The sequence below is a fragment of the Lutra lutra genome, chromosome 9 (genome assembly GCF_902655055.1).
Source record: "Lutra lutra chromosome 9, mLutLut1.2, whole genome shotgun sequence".
Lineage (NCBI taxonomy): Eukaryota > Metazoa > Chordata > Mammalia > Carnivora > Mustelidae > Lutra > Lutra lutra.
Window position 1 is genome coordinate 83998185 of NC_062286.1, and position 18414 is coordinate 84016598.

Consider the following 18414-nt stretch of genomic DNA (forward strand, 5'->3'; position numbering starts at 1 on the left):
TGACAGCCAACTTTCCTGGATAGTCTGGTTGTCAGTAACCCAGGGAGAAGAAGCAGGGTGCCCGCTGGAGTCCTATTTTCCTTGCTGGCTTTGCAGAAAATGTGGTAGGGCCCCAGCCATCACTTCCTGTCTCAGTTGGGTCCTTGGAAACACGTTTGCGAGCAGATTCGCAGCAGACATGAAGGGCCAAGCATTTTTGGAGCTTACAAACTAAGACTATGTAATGACTGTGTAGCTGTTTCAGAAGCCAAGCAGCTGTGTGGGCTCATTCCTTTAGAAGAGGGACACAAAATGTATGAAATTACAGTACCTATACACACAAACACACAACACAGGTGGCTGCATCTTTGTTTAAGAAAGTTCCTTCGGGTCTCATGTTATAGCAGATGTATGTGGGTGGGGTGAGGAGAGAGGACTTCGGTGCCCTGGGAGAAAGATAGCTTTAGGTGGGCTACCTGCACTGATGGCTGGGACCCCTTCTGTGGCATGACCCCACCAGAAAGCCTCACAAAGTAACTGACTTCACAGCAGCACTGACCGTCTTTCTCTGTGACCTGTTCCTTCCCCAGCATCGCTAACACAAGCAGGGTCTGTCAGATGACAACTGAGTCTTTCAAGATTGTCTTTTAGATGATATCTTAAAAATGATATTTTAGGAGTGAGTGGCATCGTAATTGTGACGTCTCCTCTCCCTCACTTTCAGAACTACCTTTCCAGACAACACACATTTATCTAGCTTTCTGTTCAAAGTTATTCAATATCCTATTAAAACATGAGATGGGGCAATACAGTTTTGCCCCTGGCCATCAACTTGGGGGGCACAGAAGAAATGTCCTTGTTAGGAGGATGGGTGGATTTTTCTGTGGCCACAGTGAAAACGGGGACGTCAGAAGGAGTCTTGACCATGTGTTCTCTTTCTCCCACAGGTCCTGTACAACTTGTTCAAGTCCTTTTGCCAGATGAAAACCATTGAGACCATTGACGTGTTTGCTGGAATTGCAAACTTCTTCGTTGTGGGAATTGGTGGGGTGTTAATTGGCATCTTCCTGGGATTTATAGCGGCGTTTACTACTCGGTTCACGCATAACATCCGAGTGATTGAGCCACTCTTTGTCTTTCTGTACAGTTATTTATCCTATATAACGGCTGAAATGTTTCACCTCTCAGGTATCATGGCGTAAGTATTCTCCTCTTCGTTAAAAGCACTTAATGTCGTGACATTTCATTTAATTTACATATGCTAAGATAGGATGCTGAGGTCGCGTAAGTTTCATGAAAGAGGTTTCCTTAAATCCTCTTCAGAAAAATTAAAAATGGATTTTCCTACTCTTTGTTTCAAAGAAATGGAGACACCCAGCCAAATTTATACTAAAGTGATCTGGTGCTAGAATGGAAAACTACTTAAGAATTACCTCTAGGGTCTTGTGGGAAATACGACCATAGTTGGTTGGGGTTGATTGTCAGGCCCCAAGAATCTTCTGGGTTTGAAGCCCACTCAGGGTAGTCCCTGTAGGCAGCCCTTACACTTACTCCAGCAAGGTCCTCTCACCTAAATTGCATCTGGGATTCTCGACTTGCTTAGGACATTCATTAGAATGACCTTAGTCATTCATTCATTCATTCATCAAATGCTAGATTTGATTTGAAATAATGGCATTAAGTCATTCAGAGCAAAATCCAATGAATAAGGCATGTCATCATGTCATTCTAACTTAGCCTTTCAAATAATGAGGCGTGATTATAAAGGAAGAAATGTATAAAGCAAGAAGTATTTTTTTATGGCTACAGTTGGCCAGTCATTCACTAACAAATTCAGGAGGACCTTCTCAAGAAGGGTGGTGGTTGGATCGGATTCTAGCCTTCCGAGGGTCACTTTGAAGGAGGTTCCTCGTGGGGTACGGATGTTTTTGTAACAGAACTTCCAAAAACAAGCCTATTTTATGATGGCTATACCCCGTATAGGGTTGGTGAGAAATACTTTAGTAATGGAAAGCTTTATAAGTTTTCATTTGGACAGGTATTTATTTACAGCTCGAAAGGTGCTAGGTTCTACGTGAGGAGGGCCTGCGACATGTTAAGTTTTGGTCTGGTCAGCCCAGGTCTGGTTCTTGAGGTTTTCTCGTGTGGCCTGATTTAGGTGTTGCTTTGATTAAGGACTTTTTGTTTTTCACCTCATGTCCCTGCTTTTGTATCAGAAGCAGATTAGATGTGTGGTAAGAGAGGTCAGGTGCCTCTCCCTGAGGAGAGTGGGACCCATTATAATGCAAGCCAGGAGTTAAAGGTTGTGTGGTTTTCTGTTTCACCAAGAACCTAAATAAAGCAACATATTAATCCACTTTGACCCAGTAATGAAATGTTCTGTATCTTACTGGTTGCTATTCATATCATCTGTCTGACTTCCAGTTTCCTCACTATGCTTTGACCAGTGTCATTGAAAGTGTACGATCAGCGAGTTACAAGGTCTCTACAGAAGGATGGGGGTGGGACTCCGTGTCTGGTGTTCCAGCAATATGCTAATGGCAGTTTGTGGAAGAACCTTGAATCTGTTTTGACCACATGCCTAAGGAGGAGTTCTGGAACGCCCATACAGTTGTCTCCATATGTCTGTCAGCGGGCCTGGTGTTCGGGGGCAGGAACTGTGATGGGAAGATTTAGAGTTGGGGGGGATAGTGAAAGTGTTGGAAGGGGTTGGAGCTGTTAGTGCATCTTGCTTAGAAATATCCATGAAGGCCAGAGTCCACAGAGGCTGGAAGGTGGTGCTGCATGGAGGCCCTGACCGCCTATGAAGATGGGATTATGGGTTTTCTTGCTCTGGGAATTAGGAAGTAAGGGACAAGTAGGACATCCTATTCCTGGTAAATAGTGCAGGTCATTCTCTGTGTGCTTTGTCAGTGGAAGAAAAACATCACCTCTGTTTTCAACTTCAAAGTGATCATTTTTTTTATAGCTTGGTGCACAGAAATGTCCTTTATTACACTGAAACTACTTTGTCACGGCACAGAGTGTGCTAAAATCATAAATTCACTGTTAAATAGGATTTTACAGGAGGTTTAAACATTTTTGGATCAGGAATGACCACACACACCCGTTACTCTGTGATAACCAGTGAAGGGACAGACTGATGTCCGAGTGTGTTTGTTCGCATAAGTGATACCCTGTTTTCTAATGTGAGGTGATCCTTATGCTCCTCAGAACCCACCCGTGGGTAATGCTTCTGTGTGGTGTACATCGTAGATGCGCACGACCCCTTCGCATTTGGAAAGTGCACCCAAGGGAGCACAATGTGCTCCCCACATTGCAAGTGCCATCCTTACCTGGCCATGTCGGTCCAGGGGATCCACTATAATGATGTAATTAAAATTACACATTCAAGTGCACTTCTCTTATAGAACTAGTGTTTTTTTTTTTTTTTCCTGCACTTAAATTTGCACTGTGTTTAGGAATTCCTGTCATACCTCATGCTAATTGCACGCTTTTGCCATTTAAAAAACAATTTTAAGGTTAATGGGAGGGAAGGCATGTAACGTGCTGAGCGTGCTCAGTAATCTGCCTTGTTTGCTTAAGAGAAGGGAGCGGCCACACAGAAAGGAAGAGGCACTGAGGGTAGGCAGCCAGGGAGCAGAAAGGTTAAAGCCCCTCTCAGAATCTGTAAAATGGTGTAGCAACGTGACGCTGTCCTGCGTGAGTTTGGCTGGCTCTCCTCCCTGTCTTCCTCTCCTCCTTCCTTCCATCCAAATCTTCTAGCTCTCCCTTCCCCTTCGGATTGCCTTTCAGATCCCACAACCCTCTGTGCTTCAGCTCTGTCTTGGGCAGGGTCTGAGGCAGCGTGTCCCCGATTGAGATCACTCCAAGAGCAGGAAGTTAACACAAAAGTCTGATTAAAAAGAAACATCCTTCCACAGAACAGAAGAGTTGGATCTGGGTTCGAAATGCAGATCAGTGTTTTCGGTGGAGAAGCTCTGGGCAGGACTTCAGCGTCTTGGTTCCTTTGGAGAGATGTCGGAAGCCATGTACTCTGGACATTCACAAAGCCCCATGGCAGCTCTTCCTTTTGGGTCAGGGAATTGTGGTGTGAGGTAATTTTCACTGACAACAAGTAAGTGAAATAATGAGAGGTGGCGTTCTATCTGCCTTCTCCTCCTGTCTTATAAAAGCTTTTTGGAGGGGTGCCTGGGTGGCTCAGTTGGTGGAGCATCTGACTGTTTCAGGAAAATGCTCACAGATAAAACACTGACAAGTCCCCATTGTCCCCTTCCTTTACCCAAAGACACAGATTTCCTTTCCTTTCCTTTTTTTTTAAGATAATTCCTTAAATAAGATCCATAGTAGGACTTTGTTCCCTCCTTATGAGCAGCAGACACCTTTTCTTGTCCTTACCTTGTACCTCTCACATTCCCCTGTGCTCTAGCCAATGAGGCGCCGAAAATACACGGTCATGAAGGAAGGGAGGCTGGGTCTCCACAGAAGCTTGCGACCTCTCGGGATGTGTAGAATTTCTCTTTCAGGTGCTCCAGGAATTTCAAAAAGTGGCTAAGTCATCCTTTGGATAGAAGAGTAGGCACTCAGTATTTCTTTTTTTCTCTCTTTCTCTTTTTAAAAGATTTTATATATTTATTTATTTGAAAGAGAGGGAGAGAGAAAGCATGAGCAGGGGTGGGGGGAGGGGGCTGGTGAGGAGCAGAGGAAGAGGGACAAGCAGACTCTGTGCTGAGTGCAGGGGCTCGATCCCACAACCCAGAGATCATGACCTGAGCGGAAATCAGGAGTCAGATGCTCACCTGACTGAGTCACCCAGATGTCCCAACTGTTTTTCTTTTTTTTTTTTCATGGATTTGTAATTCCTTAATCATCCTTCTCTTGAGGGTATTTAAAATGTTTTCTACTTGCTGTTTCAATTATTCCAGCAGTGTTATGGCAAAGAAAATAGGAAATGGTAAATATTAGTCCTGTCTTATGAATGAGTAAATTGGGGCTCAGATGGGCAAAAAAATATGGCTGTGGGTGAGTCTGTGGAAGTTGGGCTTGGACCTTAGGTCTCTAGTTCTCAGGCTGGCCAGCTTATGCTCCAGCATCCACTTAAAAAATAAAAACAAGCACATTTCAATGAAAAATTTTAAGTGAGACTTTAAACAGGAATTTTCAGAATGATAAGCTCAGGCATGAAGTCTAGGAGGAGGCCAAGCTAGTGGGACAGAGGCAGTTGCCGCTGAAGATGTGGACACCATGATTCTTTCTCTTTCTTGTTTCTCTGTATATGAGCCGGTGTATTTCACACTTGGAGAAAAATAGGAAATCATGCCCTTGTTTGCCATTTTGAAGCTTCTGCCCTGGTTCCTCTTGACGGGTCTGCCAACGGTAGTGTTGAGGAGATCACGTCTGTAAGATACAGTCATGTGAATTCACAGTCAAGTAAATGTGCCACAATGTTCCTCCTCACAGAATGGTCACATGTTCTGGTCTTCTCCAAATATGGCAAAAAAATGAACACACGACATTGTGAGACATTCATAGAACCTTATACAAATCATCTTACGTATGTACAGATATATGTACATTTACATGTATGTATGTGTAGGACAGGCTTCTTTTATTCATTTTTTTCCCAGACTTGTCTCATGTTTACTGAATATTTTTCTTAATGTCATGACGTGACCTGGAGCTTTAACGAATCAGTCTGGGTAATGCAACCTGGATGCATACTTGTTTGCCCACAGGCTGTCGGTTATTACATACTCTCCGGCTTGGCCTCCAGGCAAACCCAGTTGGTCTCAAAGCCTGTCCAAACAGAGAGCAAGCCCATTACATCCGCTTACTTCTAGTGTGAACTTCAGACTTCAAATCCACGCCCCTCTGCAACACACGTACTTTTCCCCACACGCATACTTTCCCTGACATGCACGCAAAGAAGCAATGGCCTTTAAGGACTGTGTGTGGTTCCTAACTGGCTTATGCTGAAGCCAGCCCTTGAAGTCAGTCATTAGCTTCCGGGCAGGCCAGCTGGGGCGCTTAAAGCATGACAGGTAAAGAGTGGATGGGGATGCTCTCAGGAACAGTCCCAGGTCCTGGTGCCATGTGGCTGCCAATGCGCGCACATTGCAATATACGTATACTTCCACATATACGTGCCTCCCGTCTAAACTCTGTTTTCCTCTAGCTCTTTAGAGCTTGTAATGTCCTAACATTTTGGGGGCATAGAGATGGACAGAAACTTATTCTAAATAAGCAAGACATAATCTTATTTCTAGCAGCATCAGCCAAATGAACAGAGAGGTACTCTGTTCTATAAAATCTCAACTATTACAAAGATCCAAAGTGTAACTAACAAAGCTTATACCAGTTTCTAAGGCAGATTCCAACTCTGGTCTCTAGGAACAGGCTTTGCTCTGAGTCTCCAAAATGCCTCATTCCCATCAGCACTGTCCCCAGGAATGCTTTGGTGTACTTGACATTGGCTGCACAATAAGAATGAGGCATTGGTAATGTTGGGCACCACACTTCTTCAACACTAATTTCAGATTCCTACAGGACTACCCAGCGTATCTTAGTTTCTTGTATGATATCAGCTGTTTGACATGTACACATTGGCAGGTTCATGACAGATAGTAACATTTAATACACAATTGGTTGTGAATGAGCCTTTAAAAAACAACAACAGAAAACAACTTTTAATTCTTGTCCCAGCATCCTAATCTATACCTCAGAGTTACACAGAACATCTCTCAGCCGAATAAGCAGGCCTAGGGAACCAATCTTTATAGCACAAGTAACAAGCATCAGTCCTCGGTTAAATTTACCATGTCCTCATTCCAAAAAAACACATCTACCTGTCTAACCTACCGAAGTGAAAATTATTCAGACTTTGATGCTTGGAGTTTTAGTGAACACACTTTCAGGAACGGCCTCCAGCTCTAATATCCTTCATTGCTCTAGGTGACAGGTCCGTTTTCTCAAGAGCAGCATGGGGCATTTGTAATGGGGGCTCCTTTACTGGGGAACGGAGAGAATGGAGTGGGACTAGAGATGAAGTGGGAAAAAGCTCAGACCATACTTTTGTTCTGCTCTATTAGTCTGTGCCACATCATGCTCCAGCCCTCAGAAACTGAGCATAATGGTTCTAACACACGTCCAAATACACGGGGCCACTTGGCCCTCAATGTCGACCCTTTGGATTATGAAGAAGAGCAGGGAGAGTAGAGAGTTTAGAGGGGAGGACAGAGGGGACCACGATGGTAGGCTTTGATCTCTCGTTCTGTGACCTCTGCTCTCTTCATTGGCTCATTATACCTTCTATTGCCTTGGCAAAACAAAGCTTTACTGTCGACTTTGGTGTATGCCTTCACTTACGACTCTGGCCAAAACTGACCTCTTTAAAATCTTGTATGACCACCTCAAACACAAATGCTAAATGGTGGGGGTTTAGGAGGAGATAGTTAAATGAGGCAGGAAAATTAGTTAAATAATGAGAAAATAAATCATCTCTTCCTTAATTTTCTAGGTGTATTCAGGGAGCAGTTAAAAACAAACAAATGAAAAGCTTATTATTTTTTATTACTACTCACATGTCTTTTATTTCCTTTTGTACAACTTGGCTTAAATTGCAAGGTGAAACTAGAAAAGGCAGAAGGGAATTTGAAATGAAAAACTTCTCCCCCTGGTTTTATAATTGACATGTGTTAAGTTTAGGGCATAAAACATGATGGCTTAACATATATATATACTACAAAATGATTACCATAATTAGATTAGTTAACATATCCATCACTTCACGTAGTGACCCTTGTGTGTGTGTGTGTGTGTGTGTGTGTGTGTGTGTGTGTGTGGTAAGAACTTTTAAGATCTATTCTCTTGGGAACTTTTAGGTATGCGATAACATATTACTAACCATAGTCACCATACTGTACATTAAATCCCATAACTATTCATCTTATAGGGGAAGTTTTACACTTGGCCACATTTACCCATTTCCCTCCCTTGCTCCCCTCCCTCAACCCCCACCCCTGCTCTCTGGCCATGATAACTACCAGTCTACTCTCTGTTTCTATGGCTTTTTTTTTCTTTTTTAAATATTTGATTTACTTTATTTGAGAGAAAGAGCAGGGGGAGGAACAGAAGGAGAAGGACAAGTGGACTCTGTGTTGAGCAGAGAGCCTGAGGTAGGGCTCGATCTCATGACTCTGGGATCATAACCTGAGCCAAAACCAGGAGTTGGATGGTTAATCGACAGAGCCACCCAGGTGCCCCTATGACTTTGAGGTGTGTGTGTGTGTGTTTAAAGGTTTTATTTATTTATTTGAGAGAGAGAGAGAGCACAAGCAAGGGGAGTGGCAGGCAGAGGGAGGGGGAGAAGCAGGTTCCCCACTGAGGAAGAAGTCTGATGTGGGACTCGATCCAAGGACCCTGGGATCATGACATCTCACATGAGTGAGATCTTGCAGTATTTGTCCAGAGTAGTGTGATTCATGAATTTATTTTTATGGTTTAAACTGTTTAATTAAATAGGTTCAACACATGAACTATAGCATTTGCTTGGTTTTTCTGAGAAAAGGAGAAGAATCAGTGGCCTGTCACTTTGTCCCTGGGTGTTGTCTTGAGTGGTGACCATCAGCGACATGTAGCTTTTGAGTACTTAAAATGTGGCTAGTCTAAATTGAGATGTGCTCTAAGTTTAAAATATACATCAGATTTTTAAGATTTAGTAGGAAAAGACTATAGAGACTCCCTGTTGATATGACAATAAATTAGATTTGTTGAGTTTTTAAATGAATACATATGAAAATTAAGCTCTGCAGTTTCTTTTTACACTTTTAATCATGACTACCAGGAAGTTCAAAAATACAAGTACGGCTTGCATTATATTTCCATTAGACAACATTGTTCTCCAGCACTCATGGTTAGTTTTTGCCATTTGGATGTTTGAAGGCTTGTTGAAATATGTTTTCTTCCCTCTGATGAAATAAAAGAAAAAAAAATAAGTGCGAAAAGATGGAGAAGAAAACAGAACAGAAACGCATTCCCTTCATTGATGTTAATCATGCTGTTTATAAAGAACATTTCTTTGAGACTACAGGAAGTTAGAAAGCGAGAGGAATAACTGAAGGGAGGGGCAGAAGCCACTGAGAACAAAGGAAAAACATTACCCAAGACATTTAGGGGTTTTAATACAAACTCTTCAAAACCTGGCCAAGGGAGGGAATCTCCCTGAGAAAAGTTGTCATAACTATAGGAATGAGCACAGACCATTAAAACAGATTCTTTGGGGTTGGCTAGTTTGTATTTTTCACAAACTGATATTACAATTATTCAATGTTCAAAAGAATATATTTTCATGACTCATCTTCTTATAAGTAAAAAAAAAAAACAAACAAACACATTAAAAACATTATCAGAATTACCTGTATGGGGAATATCATTCATACAGTCCCTGAATTCTCAACCACATGAGTGGTAATTCAGTTACACAGTTGGTAATTAGGTATTTTCAAGTATGATAAGAAGGCAGAAAATACCGTATGGGATATTTTGTAGTAGTTCCCGAAAACAGTATAAAAATGAAAAAGAGCTGACCCAATAAATGCTACCATAAGAGAGTTTCATTTTGGGGTGCCCGGGTGGCTCAGTCAGTTAAGCATCCGACTCTTGATTTCAGCTCAGGTCGTGATCTCAGGGTCGTGAGATCGAGCCCTGTATTGGGCTCTGTGCTGGGTGTGGAGTCTGCTTGGGATTCACTTTCTCCCTTTCCCTCCGCCCCTCTCCCCTAGTCCCTCTCCCTCTCTCTTTCTTTCTTCTCTCTCTCTTTCAGAAAAAGAGTGTTTCATTTTGTGAAATGCATTTTGCAGATTTCTTTTCAAGAACAAATGAATAAAGTGATATAATTTGGGGCCCTCTTCACTGAAGGGCTTTGGTGTTGCCCTTAGGTGTGTTATTTTCAAGCACTCTTATTCTAGGGAACATATTCGGTGTTTGCCTGCTAAATTTAAGTTGCATGGAACTTTAACAGTTTGCTCCTGAATTAAGAACCCCTTCCGGAAATCTCTTTGAAGAATGGAGGTTCTAGATAATAACTAGTGGATAATACTGGTTTTGCTCTCATTTTGCTCTCATTTTGCTCTTTTGAGTGTTTCTTAACTATTCTTTGTGGGTTTATGTAAAAAATGATGATATCGTTGCATCACTAGTCCCAAGCTTACTATTTAAAGTAGTATTTTCCTCTTTTAGACTTTCAGGTATAAGTAAATTGCAGCAGTATGGCTAAAATTATTTTCTCATAGTACATAGGCCAAAACGTAAAACAACAGGATTATAAATCAGAAATGTCAGTGTTGTGTAATTGCTGAGAAATAATTACCTTTTTTGTTTTAATTAAAATCTTGTCAGAAAACTGGCACTGAAGGATCTATGCAGTTCCCTCCCAGCTAGTACTTCTGAGTAGGAGGCCAGCCTTTGGACGTTGGCAGAAGTCAATGCACCGTTCCCTTTGTCGGGGAGTTCAGTTATGGGAGTCACGGTTTGCTCCTTCAAGAACAGGATAGGTGCCTTAAGGAAAATCTTTTTCTCCCTTACCTCACTTTAACAAACATGAGTGTACTACTCAGCAGCTGCCTGTTTGGGGCAGTGGGGAGGAAGCTAGCCTGGTGCGACCTCAGAGTCTTGCTCTATTGGTTTCTTTGGTGCAGAAAAGCCGTGAGTCGCTCCCCTTGATGCTCTAGCTTTAATGTGTTCTCTCAATGTGTCTTCTCCCTCTGCTGCCACTTCTCCATCAGTCAGACCTCAGGCCTTTTTTGATGTTCCCAAGGGACCTGGCCAAGTGGCCAAGATTCTGTTTCCCACATGCACCCTCACAGTCGAGTCACTTGGGGTCCTTGTACGTAGGAGCCCAGCTCAGTCAGTAGAGGGAGGCTCTGTGTGAGCAAGGGAAACCCAAATCAAACCACATTCATTGGCTCACAAGAATCAACTCTTGATGAGGGCTGGTATAGATCTGGCCTTGGGGCTATGGGACCCCAGGTCAGAACCACCTTTCTCTCTCTTTCTCTGTGTCTCACCTTCTTCTGTGTGATGGCTTCCTTCTGATAGGACAGGCATCTCTAAAAAATCATACAGGGATCACAGACAGATTGGGCTTTATATCGCTGTGACTCTTGTCCCTAAAGAGTACAGGGAGTTCCACTCTGCCAGCTCCTGTCAAAAGAAATTTCAGAGGAAGGATTGCGATTTGCTCAGGGATTTGAAGAACTGTGATTGGATCAGACTGTGTCACATGACCAGCCCTGCGGCGTGAGAAGTACCAGAAGAGGGAAGTCTGCATTGCCTACAAGTTAACAAGGAACGTTCAGTGCTTTATAATAAAGCAGAGTGAGGGTTGGAGGGTGATAGACTGAGTTGAAGCTTCAGTGAGGAAGAGCACTGTGCATTGAGGATGGCGGGTCGAAGGTGTAAAGCTCTGCTACCTCCCGGGGACCAAACCTCAGGGTGGTGAGAAAGGGGGTAGATGCCAGGTCTTGCCCTATTTGTTCTGTAGGCAATCGGGAACTCAAAGCTTTGAGCAAAGAGGTGACGCCATTGTATTTCTGTTTCATAGCGAGGACTGGAGTGCCTCCAAAGCTTTCTTATGCCATCCCACAGAAAACTGACAGTGTTTCCATAGTGCTCTGGGGTAACAGCTGATGGTCATGGCCTCGGGCTTATTGGATGCCACCAGGGCTGGGGCAGTCGCTGTCTAGGCAGGAGGAGAGAGAAGAGCTGCTGGCAACAGGGCGAGGGTGCCTAGGTGAGGGCTTGCCAGGGAAAGAACGTGTGCGGAGTCCTACATGCGAGTCCAGGCAAGGGAAGATGGAGCCTGTTCCCAGAACCAAGTCATGGAAATTGGGAGAAGGGAAGCAGAAGATCTGTGGCAAAGTATAATTAAGTCCTCACATCTCACACTGGCCCTTTTTTTCAGATTTCAGTAAAATTGTCAACATAATCATTCAAGTTTCACCTCTTTTCCCTCATTCATTCTTCCTCCCCTGAACCCTCTGTCTATAACCTCTCTTGCTTTCCTCAACCTTGGAGGTATTTAGGAATCACCTGGAAAGGTGGTTGACATACACAGAACCCGAGGCCCCAGCCAGAGATTCTGATTCCATAGGTCTGGGATGGGGCTCAGGCATTTGCATTTTTCCAAGGATTTCTGGTAGTTCTAGAAAAGCCATACTTTTACAAAAGAAACACAAGGCCTTTGCCAACACTCTGCGCTAGAGTCAGTGGACTCTGTGGGCCCCTTGATGCTTTGAGTTTCATTACTCTAGTGACCATGAATTGTGATTCTATATGTGTTCTTTCCACAGAATCATGACTGCTTTAAGTGTCAGTGAATCTCCTATAAACATTAGTTGAATTGAGTTGAAAGCCTATAAAGGAGAAGGGATGAAAAGATGTGGAAAATCCATGAAATGGGCAAGACTATCTCAATAATCAGGCATTTATAATAGTTTAAGTTTATTTTTATTTTTTTGGTATATTAAGAAAGGTGGTTCAGTTTTTATGCTTGGATCCTCCCTTAAAAATAAGCCTTGGGGGCCCCTGGGTGACTCAGTCGGTTAAGCGTCCAGCTCTTGATTTTGGCTCAGGTCGTGATCTCAGGGTCAAGTTGTGAGATCAAGCCTCGTGTCAGGCTCTGTGCTAGACGTGGAGCCTCCTTAAGATTCCCTCTCTCCCTCTGTCCCTGCCTCCACCCTGCTCGCATGGTCCTGCTCTCTCAAAAAACAAAGCAAAACAAACAAAAATTTTGTCTGTATTTTCTCGTATGTTAAACTCACTCTCCTCTTGGTTGTTAGGTTTTCTAGAAGAGGCAATCCATGATATGGCAAATTCATGCCTTGGAATAATTAATTTATCTCCCATGAGTGAATACTTTATTCTGAGAGTATCCAATTCACCCTGAGTCCCCCCAAGACCTGACTTTAATCAATACAGAGAAAGCTTTTTTTTTTTTTTAAAGATTTTATTTATTTATTTGACAGAGAGAGATCACAAGTAGACGGAGAGGCAGGCAGAGAGAGAGAGAGAGAGAGAGAGAGGGAAGCAGGCTTCTTGCTGAGCAGAGAGCCCGATGTGGGACTCGATCCCAGGACCCTGAGATCATGACCTGAGCCGAAGGCAGCGGCTTAACCCACTGAGCCACCCAGGCGCCCAGAGAAAGCTTTTTAATTGACCTTCGTCACTGCTAATGCTTGACACTGACTAGTGGATTGTGCTTTCATATCTGGCAAAGTCTTTACCGAGAATATACAGCTACTCTTTGGACTGTGTTTGTCTACATTTGGGTCTGTACTTTCTTCAGTTCACACAGAAGAGGTAGAATGGGAGCAGAAGAATTTTGCCACATTCTTCTTATCTGTTTAACTCATATTCCAAACAGTTCAGATTACAGAAAGCATCGTCTAATCTGGGAATGGAAATTAGAGATTTGACCCCTTCTGAAAAAAAATGAAAGCACTTGTACTTAGAAATCGAATTCACTGAGACATGGCATCACCCTATGTACATAAACACAGACAGGATATATATTTTTTATCTTTACAACCAGAGATCTTCTGTCTCCGACCTGCCTCCAGTATCGATGCTGGTCCTTTTGGTTCTACAGATCCCAGCCGTATAAATGAAAGGTTCGGGATCTTTTTTTTTAAAGATTTTATTTATTTATTTGACAGACAGAGATCACAAGTAGGCAGAGAGACAGGCAGAGAGAGAGGAAGGGAAGCAGGCTCCCTGCTGAGCAGAGAGCCCAATGTGGGGCTTGATCCCAGGACCCTGGGATCATGACCTGAGCCGAAGGCAGAGGCTTTAACCCGCTGAGCCACCCAGGCGCCCCATCGGGATCTTCATTAAACTAATCTCAGCCAGTATTATTTGACCATGCATCTTGGTACCATGACGTGTAGACAACCACGGTAAGCATGGCTGAACGCTAGCCCCACACTTTCAGAGCATACATTCTGGTGGAAGGGACTGAATGTCTACAGAAGAGTGGCTTCATGGACCGCCAAGATGGCATCATGGAACAGTACAGAGAAAAGCCTTTGTTGGAATTTTTCTCTTCAGAAATAGTCAAATGACAGATCCTCTAAAGACAAGGTCTGTTTTTCCCTTGGAAGACTCTGCTGAGATAGTATTAGCTGGCGTGAAGTTCTCGTATGCTGTATTTAGCATGACGTAGTGGTGAAGAAACCTCAATTGCTGGTTTACTGCAAAAACCACTAATTATAGGGCTTTAGCTTCTCGGTCTCTAAATTGGTGATAATCACCATACATTTATGTTAAAACGTAACGTGAGGTAAGGTAATAACAAAGCAGAAAGGACCAGTGAATTCTCTATATACCTTACCTCCATGTGGCCCCAGAGAATGGAAGCAGCACCTGTCAAAAACACAGACACGTTTTGGGATACTGTAGGGGCCACATAGGTGCTACCATGGATTTTGCCAACAAAATGACAGGCCACTACAAGAAATGAGTGGACTCCAGCCTCTAGGTTCGTGTCCCTCCAAATCTGTTCTCCATAGTTCCTGCAGAGTTCCCTTTCTAAAAGTCAGAAGCTGGCCATACCACACCACTGTCCCTATGAACAGTTCGTCCATATAGTCATTGATTCAAAACAAGCTAATCATTTGCTGGACACTACACTAAACATTGATGATACTTGTTGGGTTAGGAAAATAGACATTAATTATATGAGCAAAGATATAATCTCTCACGTTTTCCCTCCAGCCTATGGAATAAAGTGGAAACTCCTGAAGGTAACATATAACAGCATCATTTGTCATTATCTAGCCACTAACTCCTTTCATCCTTTTCTCTTAATATTATCATCCCTCTCTTCTCTGGCTACCAAAATCATTCCCCATTGCCTGAATATGCCAGCCTGTTTCTTCCTTTCAGGCCTTTGCACATGGCCGCTTCTTTTTTTGGCTCACTTCTTCCTGGTTCCTGAGCTCTTCACTTAGCTGTGGAGATGTGACTCAAATGGACCCCCTTCTGTGGCAAAGGTCATGATTTCCTTCCCTGCACTCCCAATCCCATTTCTGACCCTTGCGCTGTTTTGCCATGATGATATCTTTGTGACCCTTTTTCTCTGAGACCTTGAACCCTTGAAAGTAGAAGCTGTGTCTTATTTGCCTTTATCTTTCTAGACCCTAGCACAGAACTTGCCCCCGAGTAGATGGTAAGAAAATGTTGGTTGATATTAAATGTCCTTCATAATCATATTAGCCAAATATGGAGACTAGGAAAGAGACGTGCATGGGAAGAGGGGGAAGACTTAGTGACATAGGTTCATAGAAATAAGGTCATATTGCAAATCCTAAAGGCCAGTAGTCCTGTATTTGAAGGCTCTTCAGGGTTAAGAAGTCCAACTAGAGGGTACCAGGGTGGCACAGTTGGTTGAGCATCTGACTTATGGTTTTGGCTCAGGTCGTCATCTCAGGGTCATGAGTTCCAGTCCCGCATTGGGCTCTGTGCTCAGTGCTGAGTCTGCTTCAGATTTTCTGTCCCTTTCTCTTTGCCCCTCCTACTTATGTGCTCTCTCTCTCTCTCTCTCTCTCTCAGGTAAATAAACCTTTAAAAAAGAAAAAAAAACCTAAAATTTTCTTAAAATGTAATGAGTCTCTTTAGGTTATTATTTGATGTGGGTGTTCAGGCCTGAAATCCTCATGGGTGTCCGTGCTGATGGAAGAGGGAATCTCACTTCTCTGGAAATGCAGCGCTACTGTGATAACATTTGAACATGAGCTTATACCCAAGGACACTCCTGGCCAGGCACTTCAGACCCTGTGAGGCTGAGGACAGTCAGACAGCAGCCAACACCATTCTCACCTCATAAGTTTCTTGTGCTTCCTTTAGAAAAATGAGGAAGAAGCAAAGTTACTGTGCCAAGACGATCAGCTGTAGATGATGGTTTATGCAGAGCAAGGAGAGAAGGTTTCTATTCTATTGTATTTCTGGGAGACTGTGTCACATTTGCCTCCCTCGTTGTGTGTACTTGTGATGTTACTGCAGTGAGGGAGTTTGACTTCAGGTCAGAGTATACCATGACAAATAACCCCTTACAGTGAAAACACCTCCTGGTCTTTGCATGAGTTTGTAGAGGACAGACCAGAGCAGGGACGTTTGGACCTTCTGTCCCCAGCCCGTAGTGTGCATCAATGTCGTAGACATCCCCAGGCTTCTTGAACGGGGCACTACCAGATGCTGAGGCCTCTGGTTCCCATCAGGGGCATTCTTCTCCCTCCAGTGTCTCACTGTGCTGGTAGGAAATAGCTTTAAGTTACAGCGAGGCGTCTGGCAGACATGAGCATCACTGTTGGTGTCACGTTAAGGACACAAAGCGATGGAAATTGATCCCGTGGACATTCATGCAAAATTCATTTTTTTTTATTCTTACACCAAAGCTATGTTTTTCAATAATTTCCAAGTAAAAATTTTATTGACTTGATCATATAATGAACTGAAGATTACTCTTCACCTGTATGGTTTACCTTTTGCCCAGCGACTGACAGGAATGCAATCTTAAGAGGGAAATGTTTATCATATTCACAAAACCAATATTTTCCAGCCTTTTAAAAATCACTTTTTGAATGATTAAAAATAATCTGAAGCCAGGAGAGAGAGAGGGATATGGGGTAGTATGAAAAAATGGAGGGATTTCAACTCTGTAGCTGATGTTTTATTAAAAAAAAAACAAAGTGATTTGAAAGAACTGGGTAGTGGGTACTTCAGTGTTTATTTTCTATATTTGTCTCTAAGCTTAAATGCTTTATAATAAAATCATTTAGAGGCACATTTTGCATGGCATTAGAGAATTTCAGGAAGTAATAGGACCATTAGAATTTGTTTTTGTTACAAAGTTTTAGCCTGATAACATTTAAGAAAGGCTCATTAGTTTGTGTTGCTGTATATATCTTTTTTGATAAAACACATTTTGCTTTAGATTGGTAATCAGTTTAGTTGGGCTTTTGCCTTCATTACTTTGTATCGGGCAACTCTTACTTTTCGAAGTCTGGTTAAAGAAAAACCAAACTATGAAAGATGAAGATGTTCAGAACCATTGTGAACAAATGGTTTTTATGGCAGTGGAGGCTGGCAAGATGCCCTATGAGGCTCACTCAGAGAGGTGCCACTGTTCTCCTCAGTCTCTCTCGTCTGCTGGTGGAGGTTCTAGCCTATGTTTCGAGCCAGCGGGACAGAGCGTCTGTCAGCTTCCGTCACCAAGCACACTGAGCAACTCTGGCCACGATCATCGGGAGACAGGCACTTGGTTGTGGGCACCACGCCAGGGAGGGGAATGCCAGCAATGGTATGATCCACAGAACACTGGCTCCCAAAGATTCTCATCCCCAGACCCTCCTTACAAGTATATTACCTTACATGGCAGAAGGGACTTTGCAGATGTGATTAGGTTAGTGTCTTGAGATGGGAGACGACACTGGATAAAATCACAAGGATACTGAAAAGAGGACAGTAGGAGGGTCAGCCGTCAGAAGGAGGCATGACCAAGGAGGCAGAGTTTGGGATCATGGGCTCCTGAGTCAAGGCAGGTGAGCAGGTTCCAGACTAGGAAAAGGAAGGAACTATCTCCCTGAGAGCTTCCAGACAGCACAAAGCCCTATCAGCCCCTTGATTTTAGCTCAGTGCAAGTGGTTTTGGCCTGCTGACCTCTGCAAGCATACGATGATGAATCTGCGTCGTTGTCACTAAGTTCTGGCTAATTTCTTACCACAGCCATTGGAAACTAATACAAACAGGCTTGTACTTGAGAAAGGCTGAGCAAGGGCTTGGCAGAGGAGTGAGACTTCTTCCCCAGCCGAGGTGACCGTGCTTATAGCGCCGGCTTTGAGTCAGACTGCTTGAGTAAAACTCCTGGCACCACCCTTTATTGGCAGTCCTCTTGGATAAGTGGCCTCTGCTTGCCTTTGTTCTCTCATCTGTAAAATGGGAACACTAACAGAACTTGCTTCAGTGGTTTGGAATGAGGTGAACCGGCATAATCCACACAGAGTGCTTACAGAGAACCTGGTGCAGAGCAGGGGAGCTATAAAGGGTGACTTATTATAGAAGCCCTCTGCTATTCAAAGGCCTTGCCATGTGTTTGTGGCTGCTGAATTTTATTAGCTGACTTAATAAGGCACTCTTTCTTTTGGGAACCACGTGAATTATGCATTCCTCCCTCATATAAATCTCAAAAAGGTACCCACTCATTCTGGGGCCAGTGACATTGTGGCTAAATGCAGGTTCCCGACCTGGCGGGGGTCTTTGTTTTCTTTTAATAGGGGCACACAGATAAAGAGACATGTTGTGTGTGTGTAAGAAACAGGTCTTTTTCTCGCAGTGAAATGGGTTCATGATTACCCGTTTAGGTCTTTACTCAGGGGACCCTTA

General features: G+C 43.3%; 1 protein-coding gene across 3 annotated transcripts in view; it reads left to right on the forward strand.

Annotated features, from left to right (window-relative positions):
• SLC9A2 (solute carrier family 9 member A2) overlaps positions 1 to 18414 on the forward strand; it is a 98216-nt gene that overhangs the window by 41375 nt on the left and 38427 nt on the right. For 2 of the 3 annotated variants that reach the window (XM_047744720.1, XM_047744721.1), the window contains exon 3: positions 927 to 1177. In XM_047744720.1, coding sequence (XP_047600676.1) covers positions 927 to 1177 — 251 coding nt within the window. The remainder of the gene's footprint in view (positions 1 to 926; positions 1178 to 18414) is intronic. The other variant, XM_047744722.1, reaches the window with a different exon arrangement.